This window comes from Muscardinus avellanarius, assembly GCF_963383645.1.
Source record: "Muscardinus avellanarius genome assembly, chromosome: 4".
Taxonomy (NCBI): Eukaryota; Metazoa; Chordata; class Mammalia; order Rodentia; family Gliridae; genus Muscardinus; species Muscardinus avellanarius.
Window position 1 is genome coordinate 69,922,852 of NC_137789.1, and position 16,560 is coordinate 69,939,411.

General features: G+C 36.3%; 1 protein-coding gene across 5 annotated transcripts in view; it reads left to right on the plus strand.

Annotated features, from left to right (window-relative positions):
• The window catches only part of ARFGEF1 (ARF guanine nucleotide exchange factor 1), a gene marked incomplete at both ends in the record, with an annotated part of 145,610 nt that overhangs the window by 40,826 nt on the left and 88,224 nt on the right, over positions 1–16,560 (plus strand). For all 5 annotated transcript variants that reach the window (XM_080694651.1, XM_080694654.1, XM_080694653.1 and 2 more), the window contains 5 exons: positions 2,996–3,272; positions 8,700–8,810; positions 10,709–10,887; positions 12,200–12,333; positions 15,235–15,469. In XM_080694651.1, coding sequence (XP_080550777.1) covers positions 2,996–3,272; positions 8,700–8,810; positions 10,709–10,887; positions 12,200–12,333; positions 15,235–15,469 — 936 coding nt within the window. The remainder of the gene's footprint in view (positions 1–2,995; positions 3,273–8,699; positions 8,811–10,708; positions 10,888–12,199; positions 12,334–15,234; positions 15,470–16,560) is intronic.

The following is a 16,560-nucleotide window of genomic DNA, read 5'->3' on the forward strand; positions in this document are numbered from 1 at the left end:
AATCCCCGCGCTTGGGAGGCTGAGACAGGAGGATCGCACGGGTTCGAAGCCAGCCTCAGCTACTTAGTGAGGCTCTCAGCAACTTGGTGAGACCCTGTTTCCAAATAAAATAGAAAATAGGTCTGGGAGTGTGACCTGGAGGTAGAAAGCCTCTGGGTTCCACCCCCAGTACCACCAAAAAAAAAAAAAAAAAAAAAAAAATTAAATTAAAGGAGAAAGTACTACTTTTTTCCCTTTAGAAAAGTGGTTCTCAACTAGACATGGTTTTTCCCCAGGAGCCACATATCAAGGCATTTTTATTGTCATAACTGAGTCAGGGAGGCTACTACTAGCATATTGTTGATAGTCCAAGGATGTTGCACTCTACAGTTGTAACCCCCAACCCAGCAAAGAAACCTTACACAAGCCAGCCATGGGGGCGCACGCTTGTAATCTCAGCATTTGGGAGTTTGAGACAGAAGGATCACGGCTCATGGACAGCCTCAGCTACTTAGTGAGACCCTTTGCAACTCAATGAGACCCTGTTTCAAAATAAAGAATAAAAATTAGGGCTGGGGGTGTTGCTCGGAGGTCCCTGGGTTCCTGGCCCAATATCACACACACACACAAAGAACCTTACACTAGAATGTACAGATGTGTGTAGAGAATATTACTTTCTCTTTTTTCTTTTCTTCTTCTTCTTTTTTTTTTTCCGTACTGGAGATTGAACCTTGGGGCGTTTGACCGCTGAACTACATCCTTAGCTCTATTAATTTTATATTGAAACAGGGTCTTGCTAAGTTTTTGAGTTTGAACTCAAACTTGAGATCCTTCTGTTTTAGCTTCCCAAGTACTTGGATTTAAGGCATGCACCTGGCTAAGGATATTACTTCATAGAATAAAATGTCTCTTTCAAAGCTATTGCTAGAGTTTCTAACCACTTTGGAATAATGTGGAAATAGCTAGAATTTGACACCAGGCATATCTGGGATTTCAAAGCATGTGCTTGCTCTACCAAACCACTATGTAAAGTTATGCCAAGGGAGCCAGGCATGGTGGCCGACACTTGTAATCTCATCATTTGGGAGTCTGAGACAGGAGGATCACGGTTTGTGGACAGCCTCAGCTACTACTTAAGTGAGGCCCTTTGCAACTCAATGAGACCCTGTTTCAAAATAAGGAATAAGAAATAGGGCTAGGGGTATAGCTTGGAGGTAGGATGCCCCTGGATTCCACCCCCAGTACGCAAAAAAAAAAAAAAAAAAAAAAAAAGACAGGCCAAGGGAGTAATTTGATTGCAGGTCATAGATTTCTCACTGTTAATTTAGTTTTCCATGAAGGAAGTATAGGGTTTTTTGTTTGTTTTTTTGGTAGTACTGGAGATAAGTACTGGTAGGGGCATTCTTCCTCCAAGTTGTACCCTTTCAACCCTGTTTTTAGAAATATTTGTAAAGAATATATATTTTTATACTTTTATTTGGTGCATTGTATCAAATATTGTGGTATAGAGTGATAGAAACATATAACTTGTCTTTGAAATTGGAATTGGTAATTTTATATACATGTATAACATTATTTCAACTGTTACATCCTTCATGTCTCTGTCTCCCCTCCTCCCTTCTTGCTCTTCTACTTAATGTTATCCTTATCTCTCAGTTTCTACCTAGCTTCCATGTAGAAGAAAAAACAAATCCTTTTTGGTTGTTTTCTTTTTGCTTTTATTAGTGCATTGTAGTCTCACATCATAATGTAGTTCAGAATGATAGTGACAGCGCATGGTGAGCATTGCTCTGGCTCCTTCCCGGCTTCCCCCTTCCCCCACATGATACTGAAATTGGCATTGGCATTCTCACGTATGTAGATAATGTCATGTTTCCTTCATTAATTTTTTTCCCACCTCCTCTAAGCCACCTCCCTTGCTCCACTGGGGTTTCTCCTCCATTATCTAAAGTCTCTTGTGTATCCTGACTTCTTTTCTCTTCTCTTCTTTTTTTTTTTTTTTTTTTTTTTGAAACAGTGTCTTGCTAGGTCCTGAGAATCTCCATAAGTTTCTGAGGCTGTCCTTGAATTCCTTCTATCTCATCCTACCAAGTACTGCAATTATCATTCTAATTGTGCAACTAATCATGCCCAGTAGTGTCTTATCTGTAGAATAAGTAGATTATAATGCTTTTCTTTATCTTTTTGGCATTAAAATCTTTTAATTCAAAGTTATAAATTCATATAATTAATTCCATAACTGGGAGGATTTTTAGAGAGTATGAAATGTTCATATTTGATGCTGTAAAGTATTTATCTTTGTGGCAATTCTGTGAGAATCATTTTTATCAGGTCATAGGACTGAAGGGAATATGTGAAGAGCAATAAAGTGTTAAAAAATGAGGGCCGGGCGTGGTGGCGCACGCTTGTAATCCCAGCATTCACTTGTAATCCCAGCATTCGGGAGGCTGAGACCTGGAGGATCGCGGTTCGTGGACAGCCTCAGCTACTTAGTGAGGCCCTCTGCAACTCAGTGAGGCCTGGTTTCAGAATAAAAAATAGGGCAGGGGGTGTAGCTCAGAGGTCAAATGCCCCTGGGTTCCATCCCCAGACCTGCAAAAAAAAAAAAAAAAAAAAAGAGAGACCCTGTAATCCTGATTGATTCTTTATCATCTTGTAAATGAGCCAGTTTTCAGATAGTATTATGTACATAAAATGACAGATCTTCTAAAATAAAATTTAGATACTTGTAGGTACAGTTTTTTGTTTTGTTTTTTTTTTTTTTTTTTTTTTTGGTGGTACCAAAGGTACCCAGAGGCTTTCTACCTCTGGGCTATACTCCCAGACCCATTTTATATTTTATTTGGAAACAGGGTCTCACTAAGTTGCTGAGAGCCTCACTAAGTAGCTGAGGCTGGCTTCGAACCTGCGTGATCCTCCTGTCTCAGCCTCCCAAGCGCAGGGATTACAAGTGTGCACCACCACGCGCGGCTTGAACTATTTATTTTACTAGTATTGAAAATTGTTTTCTTTCCAGTTGCAGGAAGCAAAACAAATGGAGAAAGAAAGGCATCGGCAACATCATCATCTGTTACAGTCTCCAGTAAGCCATCATGAGCCCGAATCACCTCAACTTAGATATCTGCCACCTCAGGCTGTTGATCATATAGTCCAAGAACATGAAGGGGACCTTGACCCCCATACAAATGATGTGGATAAAAGTCTCCAGGATGACACAGAGCCTGAAAATGGATCTGATATTTCCAGTGCAGAAAATGAGCAGACTGAAGCTGATCAGGCAACTGCAGCTGAAAGTAATCTTCTTGAAAGGGGGGTGTGGGGTATATGGGTCTTAAGGGAAATATGTAGGAATGAAAGTTTTCAATGAGGAATTATAGAAAGAATAATATGAGTTAATGGCCATCAGTTCATTGTAATTGCGACCTTTTCCCATCCTAGGTGGTAAAATTTATTTGACTTCAACCCAAGAAACATGATACTGTATATTCATAGTATCTCATGAGTAATAATCAGCATATACATGCATTTTGCTGGTGATTGAATCCAGGGGTGTTTTATGTCTGAGCTACACCCCAACCCCCTTTATACAGTTTTGAAACAGGGCCTTGCTAAGTTGCTGACAGCCACCTGAAGTTGCTGTGGTTAGCCTTGAATTTGTTTTCGTGTTCTTATGTTCATATTCTTGTTTAATGCTAAGCCTGTTGTTGAAGCTATATTAGTAAATATCTCAGAAACCATGTAAAATTTATGAATTTCATTATGTCCAAAACATCGAAAATTCTGACCAACATTGTTCAGTTTCCTGGGTCTTTTTCTTACTAGCACATTTGAAAAAATGTTTCTTTCCTTTAATGTAGTGAATCTATTAAAGGCAGTAACCAATAAACATTTTTAATTAAAAAACAATTTGTTTTATAGCAAAGAAATCTATGTAGTAAGGTTTTCTGGAATATGATAGGAAATTTTAGGAACTGAAGTTACACAGTAGTAAAAATTAGATTACTTTTATTTCAGTTACAGATTTTTTTCCCTTGTGAAAATAATCACATGAAGTCATTCTTTCCTCACTCATCATTTTCAACTTTAGATATTTTATGAAACTGCCAAGAAATTTCATTTGTTCCCTTCACTTCTCCTTAGCATAATGTCAGTGATAGAAATTCTGTTGTCAATCCAGTGTTACTGTCTAGAACTAGAATAGTTAGGGCTTAGTTAAACTTCATTTGAAGTGTATGTTTTTACTTCACTTTGAAGAAAGAACTTTATTTTCAGCACTGATCTTTTTTTAACCATATATTTTCCATAGCTGAATTGTGGCATTAATAGAAGCCCCCCCCCCTTTTTTTGCAGTACTGGGGATGGAACCCAGGGGTCTTCTACCTCTGAGCTACACGTGTACCCCAGCTCTATTTTTTATTCTTTATTTTGAAATAGTCTCACTAAGTTGCAGAGGGCCTAAGTAGCTGGGGCTGGCTACAAACCTGTGATGTTCGGCTCAAATAGAAACCTTTTTCTTTTTCATTTATTTATTTATTTATTTATTTATTTATTTATTTATTTATTTATTTATTTTGGTGGTACTGGGGGTGGAATCCAGGGGCACTACCTCCGAGCTACACCCCTAATCCTATTTTTTATTCTTTATTTTGAAACAGGATCTTACTGAATTGCAAAGGGCCTCACTTAAGTAGTAGCTGAGGCTGTCCACAATCCTGGATCCTCCTGTCTCGGCCTCCCAAATCCTGGGATTACAAGCATGTGCTACCACACCCGGTTTAAAACCTTTTTTTTTTTTTTTGGTGGTACTGGGATGGAACCCTTCTCCATCCGGGCTATACTCCCAGACCTATTTTATATTTTTATTTGGAAACAGGGTTTCTTAAGCCAGCAAGGCTGGCTTCAAACCTGCATGATCCTCCAGTCTCTACCCCCCAAGCATGGGGATTACAAGCATGCGCCACCACGCCCGGCTAAAACCTTTTACTTTTTAGATAATACTTTGCAGACTGGGATGTCGCTCAGTGGCAAAGTGCTTGCCTAGCAAGTGCACTACCCTGTCGATCCCCAGTCCAAAGAGACAAAAAACGAGCCTCTTTAAAAAATAATACTTTGCTATTTATTTAGGGATAACTAAAAGAGATGACTGGTAAACCAATCATTCACAGCAGTGAATCCATAACACTTATGTGCTTTATATTTGTCTAGCCTGCTTTTGTCAAAATTACCCCTATTTTTCCTTGTACTTCTAAAGGAGCTGATTCAAAGAGCTAATCCCTGATAAATCTGGGAATTTATTCATTTATTTTTCTATGCATTCAGCCAACATTCACTTGGTATCTAGCATCTTAAGCACTATGCTAAGATTGGGGAGTAAGATGATAGACACAGATGTTGCTTGTGTTTTAATATGTTCTTTTCCTTCCTTGAAGGTCAGGTGAACATAAAAAAGGTATATACTATGTAATAAGTTTTCTGAAACTGCTATATACACAGCCTTTTGTGCTGAAGAGAGTTAGGAAATACCTTCATAGAAATGAGGATGTTTTAGTTGAATCTTAATGGATGGGAATAGAAATTGAAAAGCTAAACATTTGGGGAAATTTTCCAACAGAAGCACTAGCATGCGCTAAGACCAAGGAATGGAAGCATTTACTGTTTGTGCGGTACTACTGCAGGTGGTTAGAGAATGCAGAATTATAAATCGCGTAGTGTCCTGCAACACCATTGTGGTTATTTTTATTGTTTTTCTCTCAATAGGTGATATAAATAAAAATTCTGCTTGAAAGCAGTTGGTTGAGTGCATGTTCTGGAGCACATTTCTGTCACTTAGTAGTTGTGTGACTTTGGATATTATAATTAACTTCTCTGAATATTTTCTATGTGTACTAAATATTAGTGCTACTCTAATGATTTTTTTATCAATTTACATGAGAATTTAATTCACTAGTAATTTTGTGCACACTTCTAGATAGTGACTATATATTACATTGAAACTTATTTTCAGACTCAACATAATTTTAACCAACTATAGCACAAATAAAAAGCCTAAGAATGGTAGAAAAATTACCTGTTAAGACACTTAGTCTTCTATGCCATTGAAGAATCTAAATGCTTTTTTTGTGTGTGTGATACTGGGGTGAACCCAGGGGCTTTTCTACCTCCGGGCTATACTCCCAGACCTATTTAATACTTTATTTGGAAACAGGGTCTCACAAGTTGCTGAGAGCCTCACTAGCAGAGGCTGGCTTCGAACTTATGTGATCCCAAGCGCGGGGATTACAAGCGTGTGCCACCACATCCTGCTAAATGCTATTTTTACTTGGTTATTTTATAATGTAACTTTATTGATTTGACATACTTATTTATCAAGTTTTCCCACGTAGCATTTAGTATTTTGTAGAAGGTAACAAATAATAGATTGTGGGTGATGAAATTGTAGAGAAGATTTAGGCTTCTGGAAGCCAGGATTATGAGTAGTGGTCCCAAGCCAGGTCCAGTGGCACACACTTGCAGTTCAAGTGGTTGAGCAGCTAAGACAGTAGGATCACAAGTTTGCCTGGGCAACTTAATGAAATCTTTATCAAAATAAAAAGTAAAATAGCTTTGGGTGTGTAGCTCATAGGTAGATCACCTCAGTTCAATCACCATTACCATAAATAAGTAAATAAATAATCCTGTCTCTGTTCATCCATTCATTGTAATGGGATGGGCAGAGACAGCATTACTACCTGCAAATATACGGCCTGATATCATTTGGTTTAGCTCCTAGGACAAGATCCAAGATTCCAAAGCCTTTCAGTGTGTTCAGCATCTTGTAGTTTTACCAATTCTTCTTTTTGTAAATATTTTTCATTGGTGCACTACAGTCTCACATCATAATATAAATCATAGTGATGGTGACACACGTGTACATGGGAACTTGGTGGGCTTTCCTCCACTTTCCTCCTCACTCCCCTTCCCCATACAGGTTATTAAGATTGGTATTCTCAGCTGGGCGTGGTGGTGCACGCTTGTAAGCCCGCTCTTGGGAGTCGGAGACAGGAGGATCGCGCAGGTTTAAAGCCAGCCTCACTGGCTTAAGAGACCCTGTTTCAAAAAAATATATACACACACACACACACACACACACACACACACACACACGCATACATACATACAGGGTCTGGGAGTGTAGCCTGGAGGTAGAAAGGTTTCCAGGAACCCCAGTACCACACACACACACAAAAAAAGATTGGTATTCTCACATATGCACATAATGTCAAAGGAAGTGTTTCCTTCTTTGATCTAACCCTCGCCCCCCCCCCACTTCCTGTCTCCACTGAAGTTTCTTCCTTTGTCTTTTTTTTTTTTTTTTTTTTTTTTTTCGGTATTGGGGATAGAACCCAGGGGCATTCTACCTCTGAGCTATACCCCTAGTCCTATTTTTTATTCTTTATTTTGAAACAGGGTCCCATTGAGTTGCAAAAGGCCTCACTAAATAACTGAGGTTGTCCATGAACTGCGATTCTCCTTTCTCAGCCTTCCAAATCATGTAATTATAAGCATGTGTTACCATGCCTGGCTTGAAGTTAATTTTTTAGCCTGCCCGCCAGTCCGTCCGTCCATCTGTCTGTCTTCTTTCTTTCTTTCTTTTCTTTTCTTTCTTTCAAGAAGCGCAAGCAATATATTTAAAATGTCAACTTTTTTGGTAAAGAAATGAGCATCAAATCAAAGATGCATCATTTTACTAAATTAAAAATTAAAATGTGCCACTGCCTTCAAGGGGTGAAGTGCTGGTGGAATAGGTTCATTCATATAATACTAGTAACATTTTTATTGATTCAACTATTTTTTTCTGCAATGTTATCTTTTTTAAATTTTTATTGGCGCATTCTCTTTTAGTATTTCTAAAGCCCAATGAAAGTTCTGTGGGTTTTTTTGTTTTGGTGGTACTGGGGTTCCTGGAAACCCTTCTACCTCCGGGCTACATATTTTTTATTTGGAAACAGGGTCTCTTAAGCCAGAGAGGCTGGCTTCGAACCTGCGCAATCCTCCCGTCTCTGCCTCCCAAGCACGAAGATTACAAGAGTGTGCCACCACGCCTGGTGAAAATCCTGTTTTTTAATCTGCATACTCCATAAAAGCTATCTGGAATGTCAAATTTAAGTTACTCTCTCTTAGGTTATTCATAAGATCTTATCTGCATTTACTTATTTTATTTTGCTTTTCATTAAATTGGAGATTTCTTTTTTATTTCTTACATTTAGTTTTACGTGGAATGTAGATTCAATTGGGAAGAAGTAGTAATAAGGAAAGCATTAGCAGAATAGCTCTTCCTCTAGCTCATTAGGGACCTTACTTTAGTAAAACACAAAATTGATATTAGTCATCAAAACAAATTTTAATTACACTTAGTACATTACTTGAGTATAAGTAAGCATACATAAGACATGTTAAAAGTGCTTCATTCAAAATGCTTTCAAAGTTTTTGTCTCAAGGAACTAATCTAAGACATTCATTTAAGTTGAATAATCTCTTAATAGTTTATGGAATCATTGTTAAAATTGACTTGAATTTGAAAAATATGTATGTGGTTATAAAATTGAAAGGTTTAACATATAATTGCTTCTAATTTTATGTGTTTATTCTCCAGTTTTTAGGAACTTGTTCATTATTTGTATAAAAGTGTCCAAAAATATAAAATAATGTTTTCTTGGATTTTTCTATTTTTTAATTTTTAGCATTATCTAAAAATGACATGTTATATGATGGAGAAAACCATGACTGTGAGGAAAAGCCTCAAGACATTGTACAGAGCATTGTAGAAGAAATGGTGAACATTGTTGTTGGAGGTAATATTTTGTCACTTGAATTTATGTTTTTACTTCATGGGATTTTTATCTGACCATGTAGTCTATATAATGTGTGGAACCAAAAGGACAAAATCATAAGATCTTTCTCAAATTAATGATTTTACATGTCATGGATGTGTGTGTCTAGAAAAATCAGTAGTGTCCCCCTTATCCATAGAGGATAACCTTCTAGCACCTCACACACACACCCATGCATGCTTAGAACCACCGTTTAGTACCAACTTCTTTTGTGTACTATTTTTTTTCATGTACATTTTTACATAAATGTAGTGCCTTTCCATTTGAATTAAGCATTTATCATACATTTTGGTCATAACTTTTGCATTTTGATATATGACTGCAAAGCTAGCATGAATTTTATTTTACCTCTTCACAATTTTAAAGATAGAAATAAGATTCATTTGCACTGTAGATCTTAGCATCCTCAGGGCATGATTTTTTTTCCCTCTTATTAAGAATAAAATGTTTATCATTTCACTTAAAAGAAGCACTTTACAGCTCCTTGTCAGGATATCTGAAATGCTAGCAGTACTGCTCTTGTGCTAGGGTTGTAACTCAGACTTAGCGTTTCCCTGGCTTCAATCTCCAGTATCACCAAAAAAACAACCAACAAGAAAAAAAAAAAAAAACACTAACAGTTGAATAGTTGCAGTAGAGATTATATGACCTATAAATCCTAAAATGTTTACCAAATGACCATTTACACAAGAAGTTTGCTAGCATTTAATTAATGTAGGTAAGTAGAGACTTTGAAGTGAAAGTTATTTCATTTTCTGCAATATTTCTAAGAAATATTTCAAACCTAGAGAAAATAATCAAAACACAGTATAATGAACATGTGTATGCCCATTATCTGGATTCAGTAACTATTTTGCTACATTTGTTTTCTGTGCCATTAAATTCACATACAGTGTACATATGTATATCTCGCTGCAGAATCATTTGAAAATTGGTTGTATGAATTTTACATTTCATTCCTAAATAGCTCCACATATTATTATATACAACCACATAGCATTATCATACATAACCACAATTTTATTTTTACATCTAAGAAAAATATGGTATGCATATATTTAACAATGTTCCCTTAGTGTTGCAGTGCTTTTAGCATTTATCTAGCAAGCTTCCTAATTTTTGCTGGAAAGCCCCCCTGAGGGGGTGGAGAAATTTTAAATAATGTACATTATATCTGTAGAGTAATTCTAGAACTTGATATTGTGTTATCTATGTTTGTTCTAGAAATGATTTGTTTCCATTTATATAATTTAAAAATATGATTGCTTAAGTGGCATAATGAAAAATATTCAGTTGTACAGACTATCATTTAGCTGTGTTCCAAAGAATGTATGTTACTAGCAATATTAAAAGGTATTCTAAAAATATTGGAGCACTTCTGGTAAAATAAAATTTGGAAACACTACATACTGTATATCACTTTAGGATAACTCAGTGTGTATTAGTGATTTATAGGCTATAATAAAGAAACCTATTTCCCAGTATCTTCTAGATTTATTTGACAATGCGATATTTTTTTCAAGGAATTTCTTCTAATGTATCGGGTTATTAGCATTCATTAGAACCCCATTTAGTAAGTACTAATAAAGACTAAAAAGTATGCTTCTACTTGGACAGATCCTGATTAGCTTCTCATCAGCTGAGTATATTTCATTGCTAGAGCAACTTAAGATAATATTTGGAAGTATGCCAAGTTCATATTTACATAGTAGTAAATATGTTAACCTTTAAATGGTGCCAATATCTATTTTACTGCACTTTTTTTTTCTGTCACTGTTTTATTTTAAGTAGCCTGTGCTTTTAAAATATACTTTGGTTTATGACAGGTATATTTGTATGCTTTTTTATTATTGTTTTAGATATGGGAGAAGGGACTACTGTAAGTGTGAGTGCAGATGGCAACATTGGAACTCTAATAGAGGATGGTAGTGACAGTGAAAATATTCAAGCAAATGGAATTCCAGGAACACCAATTTCTGTTGCATATACACCATCCTTACCTGACGACAGATTGTCTGTGTCTTCCAATGATACTCAGGTATAAATGGGATGAAGGGGAAGTAAGACACATTTATAGTGCTGGTGGTTTATTTTAGTTTGGGGAATAAAAAACTTGGGGTTGGTTCTTCCCCCTCAATGATATAAATTAGAGCAGTTTATTCCCTTTATTTGTTTATATCTATATTCCAACTCTAAGGTGTATCTCATCTATATTTCCATCTTCCCACCTCTTCTCACTGAAATTAAAAAAGAACATTAAAAAGAACATTCTTACTATGTAGTTGTAGGATAATGATAGTATCATAGGGCAGGAAAGAACTCTTAGAAATCTAAGAAATTCATCTTTACTTTTGTTCGGGGCAACAAAGAAAAGAGTATCTTGGTAGTGACAATTTTTCCCCATTCTTTCTCTATTTTCTCTTTCTCTCTCTTTTTTTTTTTTTTTTTTTTTTTTTTTTGCGGTACTGGGAATGAAACTCAGGAGCATTCTACCTCCGAGCTACCCCCCCCCCAACCCTATTTTGTAGTCTTTATTTTGAAACAAGGTCTCACTGAGTTGCAAAAAGCCTCACTGAGTAGCTGAGGCTGTCTGCAAACTATGATCCTCTTGTCTCAGGCTCTGAAATGCTGGGATTACAAGCTTGTGCCACCATGCCTGGCTTATTTTTTTCTTTTTAAATAACAAAGTCTATTTTAAATTGTCCATATTCAAGAGGTCTTTTTTTAAAAAATTAATCATCCATATTCAGGAGGTGATTTTTGTTTGTTTGTTTGTTTGTTTGTTTGTCCTTATTGGCCTCTAGCAGTGTTTGTGGTACTGGGGATGGAACCCAGGGGCATTCTACCTTCGAGTTACAGTCCCAGCCTTATTTTTTATCCTTTATTTTGAAACAGGGTCTCACCAAGTTGTGGAGGGCCTCAATAAGTAGCTGAGGCTGTCCACAAACCATGATTCTCCTGTCTCAGCATCCCAAGTACTGGGATTACAAGCTTGCGCCACCATGCCTGGCTTTTCAGCAGTTTTTTTCAACATTGCCCAGTCTTTGTCACTTGGTGTTTATCTAGATTAGATAAAAAATAAAATACAACAGAAGCATAAAGCACTCAATGGCATGTAATGGAAAACATAATTTAGGCCCTTGGATTGGTATTCTGTCAAGATGTGATAGTTTTTCAGCTGTAGTAGTATGAGCTGGGTAAATTTTAGGAATGTATTTGGTGGCAAAGACGGAATATCTTAAAAAGATATATTGGTTACCTTTCTAGTTGGGAAGGGACTACGTATGTTAGTTAATTGAATTAGTCACTTATTTACTCAGGCAAATGTGTTTATTACCTTACTTATTTAGGAATCTGGAAATTCTTCAGGACCTTCACCTGGTGCTAAGTTTTCCCACATTTTACAAAAGGATGCCTTTCTAGTATTCAGGTCATTGTGTAAGTTGTCAATGAAACCATTGTCGGATGGACCACCAGATCCAAAGTAAGTCTAGATGTTTTGCTTGACAAATAGAGGTTTTAAAACTTAAAACATATGTTAAGTGTGTTAGAATTTTCTTTTGTTCTTCTTGTCCTATAGAACCTTAAAAATCTGAGGAAGGTTGTTTTACATTTTACTTTAAAAACTATATATTGAGAAACAATAAATTCCCAAACTGCTTTATTAGATACTTTCTGTTGTTTCTCAAAAGGTAAGACAGTATTATAGAATAGTTGCTGGCACATAGAACATGCTCAATAAATACTGTTGAGTGAATGCATAAATTAGTTCTTATTTCTATATTGTAAATAACTTCAGCATCAATGTAGGCCCCTCCTAGCCTCATTCTAGACATCTAAAAACTGCACCTCAACATATTAAAACCTTAAAAGAAATGAATCTTAAGAGTCATAGTAAAAGACTGTGCATCAATTCATTTAAGGTCTGATAAGATGTCCTAGGAGAGTACCAAAGCATTTTTTTTTTTTTTTTTTGGTACAGATTCATGAGCTACATGTATTCTTAGATTCAAAGTAATAGCCATCTTTAAAAGATGACTGTGTCCGGGCGTTGTGGCACATGCTTGTAATCCCCGTGCTTGGGAGGCTGAGATAGGAGGATCACGCAGGTTCGAAGCTAGCCTTAGCTGGCTTAAGTGACCCTGTTTCCCGATAAAATATAGAATGGGTCTGGGAGTGTAGCCCGGAGGTAGATGGCCCCTGGGTTCCATCCCCAGCACCACCAAAAAAAAAAAAAAAAAAAAAAGATGACTGTGTAAATAGGAGCCATGATAGAGTCAGGCATGATGGCGCACATTTTTAATCCCAGCATTTGGAAGGCTGAGACAGGAGGATATCAGTTCGTGGATAGTTTCAGCTACTTAGGCCCTTTGCAACTTAGTGAGACCCTGTTTCAAAATAAAGAATAAAAAAATGGGGCTGGGCATGGTGGCACACGCTTGTAATCCCAGCATTCGGGAGGCTGAGACCAGAGGGTTGCAGTTCACGGACAGCCGCAGCTACTTAGGCCCTCTGTAACTCAGTGAGACCCCGTTTCAAAATAAAGAATAAAAAATAGGGCAGGGGGTGTAGCTCGGAGGTTGAATGCCCCTGGGTTCCATCCCCAGACCTGCAAAAAAAAAAAAAAAAAGAAAAAAGAATGGGGCTGGTTAGGTTCCATCCCCAGTATCACACCAAAAATAGGAGTCATGATGTATGATATTATTTTAAAAAGTATATCAAAGTAGTATTTTTTTGTACCTATTTACAGGAAATTAAATATTCCTTTACCTAGATCCTTAAATTACTTGATTATGACCACAAAAATTTTAAGATGAAAATCAAAAGCAGTTGAGTTTTTCTATTGTGTAAATGTGACTAGGTACAGCATTTGGGATAATAGTTTTAAAAAGAACCAGTTGCCAAACCATTTAAGTATAGCCTGCCTCTCAAATGTCTGAGATCAGTCTTCTTAGTCTGTTGGGCATAAGAGACCTATTTCAATGATAGAAAAATGATATTTGTGAAACCTAATAATTAAGTGCTAAATAGTCACCAGAAGCAACACACAGTATATTGGTCAGAAAAATACAAATTTAAGCCAAAAATGTTTTTCATCTTTTTATTACAGAAATATTTAAGAATTCTAGGTAATAAAGTGTCATAATACAGCATAATGTTGGTTGGGTAATAAAGAGATATATGAGCCAGGTATGGTGGCACACGCTTGTAATTCCAGCATTCGGGAGGCGGAGACCAGATGATCATGGTTCCTGTACAGCCTCAGCTACTTAGCAATGCCCTTTGCAACTCAGTGAAACCCTGTTTCAAAAAATAAAAAAAGACTGAAAAATAGGGCTAGGGATGTAGCTTGGAGATATAATGCCCCTGGGTTCCATCCATGGTATCACACACACAAAAAAGAGATACATGGATAGAATTTTATATTTAAAATATTTAAAATTTATGTAATTTATAGTCCAGAACAAATAGATAACTATACATTTTGCAGTAGACAGGATATCAGCAGGGACATACATATAACATTATACTCTTGAGCTTCATTTGATCTTCATATTGATCTTATGTGTAAAAAATATTTAGAGTAAATGGCTAAACTGTTAAGAGATAAAAAAAATAGTGTTAAATGTTCAAAAAGACACTGTTTATTTCAAAAGAGAAAAAATACTCTAAAAGTTTAAAATAGTGCTATAACCTGTTGATATAACCAGAACTTTTACTTTTTTATTATTATTATTTGGGGCTAGTCTAACTAGGAATAAAAAACCACTGGAACTATTATAAACTAAAAATGGGACTCTGGGGAAAATTATTGAGATTTCTAAGGAAAAGTATGATTGTGAAAGGAAGGAGGAAGGCATAAAACTTCAATCTTGTTTTTTCTTTTGCATTGGAAAGATAGGCTGATGTTAAATATGGGCGTGGTGGTGCACACTTATAATCCCAGCACTTGGGAGGCTGAGACAGGAGGATCACACAGGTTCAAAGCCAGCCTCAGCTACTTAGTAAGGCTTTCAGCAACTTAGTGAGACTCTGTTTCCAAATAAAGTATAAAATAGGTCTGGGAGTATAGCCCAGAGGTAGAAAAGCCCCTGGGTTCTGCTCTCAATACCACCAGAATATATATATTTGTTTACAAAGGAATCTTTTTTCCCCATTTAAAAAATCCCAAATTCCATATTGACAGGGAAGTACCCATTGTCAGTTGGCTAAGCTTTTTCAAGTATTATACTCTGTTGTTTATGTTGTAGAGTTTTTGTTCTTCTACATTAAAAAAGTTTGTGAAATAAAGTAGTACTAGGAAGTACTTTGGATCAATCTGTTATTGCCATCTTGCTAAATTTGCCCATATACTGTGTCTTTTTTTTTTTTTTATATATTTTAGGTCTCATGAGTTACGATCCAAGATTCTTTCATTGCAGTTACTTCTATCCATTCTGCAGAATGCAGGACCTGTTTTCAGAACAAATGAGATGTTTATTAATGCTATTAAGCAATATCTGTGTGTTGCACTCTCAAAAAATGGAGTCTCATCTGTTCCAGAAGTTTTTGAGCTTTCTCTTTCCATATTTCTGACTTTGTTGTCAAACTTCAAGACACATCTAAAGATGCAAATTGAGGTATGTTCTGCATTTATGCATTCAAGTGTAAGATAATATTGGTTATTTAATTTGTTTTCTGTTAAATCATTATGTTATTAACACAATGGAAAGTTTTCCAGAAGGTGAAAAAATAGTTTTATGTTGTCATGTACTTCTTTTTTTTTTCATTTACCTAGTCAAGTAGCATGTATGTGTGAAGGAAGCCCTGAGTAAGCGCTGAGAATAGAGAATAAAGTAAGATACGAACCCTGCCTAGTGGGGCCAACTCTCTTGAATTTATTTGATTTTCATAGTAGCTTTGCCATTGTACATATATATGATAATGAATTTGGCTTTTAAAGAATGTTCCAAATATATACTGAATCTTCATGGCTTTAAATCATATAAATGTTAGGCATTTTTTAAAAAGATGGTCAAGGGTGGCATATATTGGGGGTTATATTCTAGGACATTTGAAAAATTATTTTTTGCTTTCTATATTTTTTCCTAATATATTTATTTATATTTCTAAAGTTTTCTCAGTGTGTTGTTGTTGTTGTTGTTTGTTTTGGCGGTACTGGGGATGGAATCCAAGGGCATTCTACCTCAGAGCTATTCTTTATTTTGAAACAGATTCTCACTAAGCTGCGGAAGGTATCACTAAGTAGCTGAGGCTGGCTGAAACCATGATCTTCCCATCTCAGCCTCCCAAATACAAGTGTCCCACCATGCTCAGCTTCTCCTATAATTTTTGTAAACAGTAAGTTATGTGGTTCTATAATTTCAGAGATGTAGTAAAATTTCCAACCATGCCTGCACACATCACATAGATATTAGTTTTTGACTTTTTTATCTTCACACAATTCAGTATTTAAAAATAGTCCTTTTAGGCTGGGCGTGGTGGCGCATGCTTGTAATCCCTGCGCTTGGGAGGCGGAAACAGGAGGATCGCGCAGGTTCGAAGCCAGCCGTGCTGGCATAACAGACCCTGTTTCCAAAAATAAAAATAGGTCTGGGAGTGTAGCCCGGCGGAAGAAGGGCTTCCAGGAACCCCAGTACCACCCAAAAAAAAAAATAATAATAATAATCCTTTTATGTTTTATTAGTTTAATGCTTTTTCATCTTATTTG